The sequence below is a fragment of the Cyprinodon variegatus genome, unplaced genomic scaffold, assembly GCF_000732505.1.
Source record: "Cyprinodon variegatus isolate N-32 unplaced genomic scaffold, C_variegatus-1.0 Scaffold70, whole genome shotgun sequence".
Lineage (NCBI taxonomy): Eukaryota > Metazoa > Chordata > Actinopteri > Cyprinodontiformes > Cyprinodontidae > Cyprinodon > Cyprinodon variegatus.
The window spans coordinates 1268084-1272308 of NW_015150523.1; the positions used below are offsets into that span (position 1 = coordinate 1268084).

The following is a 4225-nucleotide window of genomic DNA, read 5'->3' on the forward strand; positions in this document are numbered from 1 at the left end:
TATATATATATATATATATATATATATATATATATATATATATTTATATATTTATATTTTTAGTGTGGAATGTTGTATTGTATTTATTTGTATTGTATTGTATTTCTTTAGATGATAAATGCTGTAATATGTTGTTTGTATACCTGAAGCGTGCAATGAAGATTTTCCTGATTAAAGTAGTTCTGATTCTGATATAAAGCTGGGGCTCATGAGGGTGTTTGGATCCTCAAAGCAGGCATGAAACTTTGAATGTCTCTGGCCATTGGTGGTGCATGATACATTTTATGCCCTTCTATATGTCTTGCCTGTTATTGATGGTGAGGTGACCTGGAGTTAACAGGGTTAGGTGGATTTGGTGATACCTCCACTCATTCTGTCCCTCATCCTTCGAAGAGCTGGTGTGTCAGCTGTCATTCAGTAGAGCGCTTATCTCAGCATTCAGCCAGTGTTATTGGTTCGAATTGCTTTCCAATTGCTGAAATTTTCATCACACTTAGAGATGAAGCAGAGAAGAGGAGGTGTATCCCTCAAGGTCCACCTCACCATCATATATTGGCGCCTCTCTGAAGTGCTTCCATTTTGTGCGTTTAAAGAAATCCTTTAGCACTGTGTAATCCCTGGGCCACACAGTGACTTTTTCACAGTAGGTCTAAAATTTCTCTCATCAGCCTTTGACATGCTGGCACCAGCAGGATGGAGATATGCTCGGAAATGCCAATATAGGATCAAAGAAGAGTGTTAAAAGCTGGGCAGAGTGTTTGTCAGTTTCAAGTGATTTAAGTCCCCAACAAATGCCAACAGAATGCCTCAGAGGGCTTTAATGCAGGAGCTAATGGTGTCTTTGTTGATACTTTGTTAGCAATAGCCCCTGTGAGATGAAAACAATCGTGATGAAGAGCTTAGTAAAATCCATTGGCAGGTAGTATGGCCAACATTTCACCGTCATATGTTTAATTGCGTCAAAGGATTAGGTTTTTAGCAGTCCACAGTTCCTATATAGACCTTAATTAACGTCCTGACCGGTGGTAGCAGTCCAATCAGAATACCTGAAGGTCGTTGATCTGGAGGTTGAGTCTTGCATGTTAGCATTAGCTCCTGTTGGGATGTAGGTATTTATCACAAACACCTCACCTCACTTAGTGTTGAATAGCCAGCTGAGTTATTCTAACAATGCTTACAATGCTGTTTGTAAGCATCGTATTTCTGTTATATTATCACCATTTTCTGTATCACAAGTGAGTTTGAAGACATAGAGGACTCTTCATCTCTCATGTAACAGACTGTTATCAGCTATACTCACAAGAACTCTTTGGATCTTTTTTTCCGTCAGAAATACTTGGCCTCAACTCTTGGCCCTCAGGAGTGAGTATGATAAGAGATAAGTAGTGCCGGGAAAAAAAGCTCTCAACTCACCAGTTAAGATGAACTACCTAAGAATATATTTGCTTTTTATAACAAAAACTCTAAACCTAACTTGCAGCATACCAGGGCTCTTGCCTAGGTTCCATTTGTCAAACAGAAGCCTCCTGGTTCGAACCATTGTGAACAGGCTGTATTTAGGACAGATCTCCTGTGGCTTTTTAGGAGAAGCCTTTAATCTGCCACCATTATTGCAACACAAGAACTCTACAAGATAAAAACTCTGACTGGGCTCAGTGCTCAGAATGCCCATTGAGACATGGCTGAGTCACGGACTAAGGGAAGATGTCCCAAGGTAGTGCAATGTTAAAAGGAAGAAAAGCCTGAAACCTGATTGTATAAGTGTTGATTACAGAGCAATCTTCCAATCTTTCCAAACGCTTTTGTTTTGGGGTTTTTTTGCGTCAGATCAGGTGTTTTTGTGCGTTGTTGGAGGGAGGGTAAAGAGAGTGGAGGTGAAGTGACTATTTAGCACCCAACAGTGAGTGTTTTCATTATCAGGCAGTGATGCTTTACTCTCTCACTCTATTGTATTCAGTGCTATTTTTCCTTCTGCGTCTAAACTTCCTTTTTCTTACTTATTTATTTATATGTTTTTTTCAGGTCAACCACTGGAGTCACAAAATATCGGGAATGAGTCATGGCAGGCGCCACCATTCACAGGTAAAAGTTGACCTTTTAATCAACCAAGAGGTCTTTCTGTGTTTTTTATCTTTACAGCAGGGACAGAGCAGGGTGACATTTAAATGTCCATTTCCCATAAAAAAGGACAGATTGGGAGAAAGTACTTCTTAAGTTCTAGGGTAGAGCCTTTGTGTCTGGAGAGAACCTTTTAGATTGGTTGAGTATTTTTCTCTGTATAGATAGATCAGCTGTATATTTCATTTCAAAGTCCCCTGCTGCTCATAATAAATTAACAACTGTAATACACAGATTTCATCATCTGTGTATTACAGTTGTTAATAACATTGACCGTTCACACCAATATTAACAGTTCTCCGATTGAAACATCCCCAACTTCTATAGTTTTTTATTTATTTTTTGCTCTTTCTTTTTAAATGATTAATAAACCAGCACAACAAAACTTTAACATATATGGTATATGGTAAAATATATTTGTGCAGATCACCTTGTGATCTGACGTTCCTAATGCTCAATGCATTTGGTGTGAACGCAGCTTTATTTTGTCCTATTATATTCAAGTTCCTGTATTGTGTTGATGCAAAATATTTAATGAGCCTTTAGAGAAGTATTATTTGTTAATTTGTGCTATAAGAGTTTGTTTTTCTGTTTTTTCATTCCAGTTGAACCGCCAAGTCCCATTGTCAAGATAATTGAGAAAAGCCTTTTCTCCTTACTGTTTATACCACTGCTGGCACTAATCTTCCTCCTCGTTTGGAAGGTGAGCTAAATTTCAACCCTAGGAACAAAACCATAAAACTTTATGGGTTGATCCAGAGATCCTATCTGCTTCTTAGAGCTTCTATGGAACTGTCAGAAGATACAGCTTTCTTTTATGACATTTATGACTACCGCCGGCAGCCTTTCAACTTCAAACAACATTTTGTTTTGCAGTGAGTATTTTAACAAATATATTGAACTCTTTACAGGTCAGATCAAAAAGGAACGTAGATCCTCCTCAGCCAAACCGTGGAGAAGAAGACCCAATTACATCACCAGAAGAGAGGACACCTCCGCTAGATGGTGAAAGGTAAGTTGTTTCTTTTATTTCAACAGCTTCTTTAAAAACTGTATACATAATGCAGTTATGAGTTCATCCGAAGTCGTAGAGTTTGAAACATTAAAAAACAATAAATCTAGGTTACAGGGCCAAAATCTTTACCTTTACTTGACTTCACATCCTAAAGCCCATAGTAACCATGATAACAAAATAATATATACATGCTAGAGCCAATGCAAGCATATGTGTTTATAGAAACATGCTTGGTAGTCCTTAAAATCCATAGTTTAATTACTGTGAATTATATCGCTTATTTAGTTTTGGGATAGTTGAATAATTTTGCATAAAGAAATGTCAATTTGGGTGTGAGGTAAACACATACCGTAGTTGAACACCTTAAGTTATAATTAGCTAAAACTAAAGCCCAGGACTTCAATAAACTCAGATCCTACTACTGCTGTCAATGTTAATCCAGCCAGAACATTATGCTTAAGTGGTAACTAGCATTAGCACAATTAAACGCTGTTTTTATATGACATGTTGTGGATGATTAAGCTCATAACATCTTTTAGTGCCATTCAGGTTAATAATGCACCAAACAACACCTTCAGAAGAAATTATTTTCCCTTTTTAAGACACTAAAAGTATGATTTTGAATGATGTAAGACCTAATATGTTTGACATGCAACCTCAGCTGGTATCATCTGGTAAGCAGCAGCTGTATGCAGCAGCTGGTAGATCAGGTCATGTGGTACAAACTGGCACAGTGTTGCTTTGGCCTCTCTTTCAATTTTGCGCTTACTAATCCATCATGGGAAAATAAAATAAAAAAGGCTTGAATTTTTAACAGAAAATCCAACTTTCATGGAATATATAGAGTGAATCATTAATGTACAGTTTGCAATCATGTGTGTCATATGTGGTAAATTTTGTTCTGTTATTGTTGCAAGCAAAGAACATGTATTAGTATTACTAACCCTAACCCTAAGCCTACCCTGTAAATGGAATAAAAGTACAATCCATAAATAAAACATTCAATCAAATAAAAAATTTTGAGAGTAACATTTCTTCTTTATCAGATTTAGGGTTGTCACGATACTACACTTTTCAACTCGATACCGATAC

General features: G+C 37.1%; 1 protein-coding gene across 1 annotated transcript in view; it reads left to right on the top strand.

Annotated features, from left to right (window-relative positions):
- The window catches only part of kitlg (KIT ligand), a 45461-nt gene that overhangs the window by 37210 nt on the left and 4026 nt on the right, over positions 1 to 4225 (top strand). Inside the window, exons 6-8 of the mRNA XM_015372221.1 lie at positions 2023 to 2082; positions 2724 to 2821; positions 3030 to 3130. Of these exons, the coding sequence (XP_015227707.1) occupies positions 2023 to 2082; positions 2724 to 2821; positions 3030 to 3130 (259 nt within the window). The remainder of the gene's footprint in view (positions 1 to 2022; positions 2083 to 2723; positions 2822 to 3029; positions 3131 to 4225) is intronic.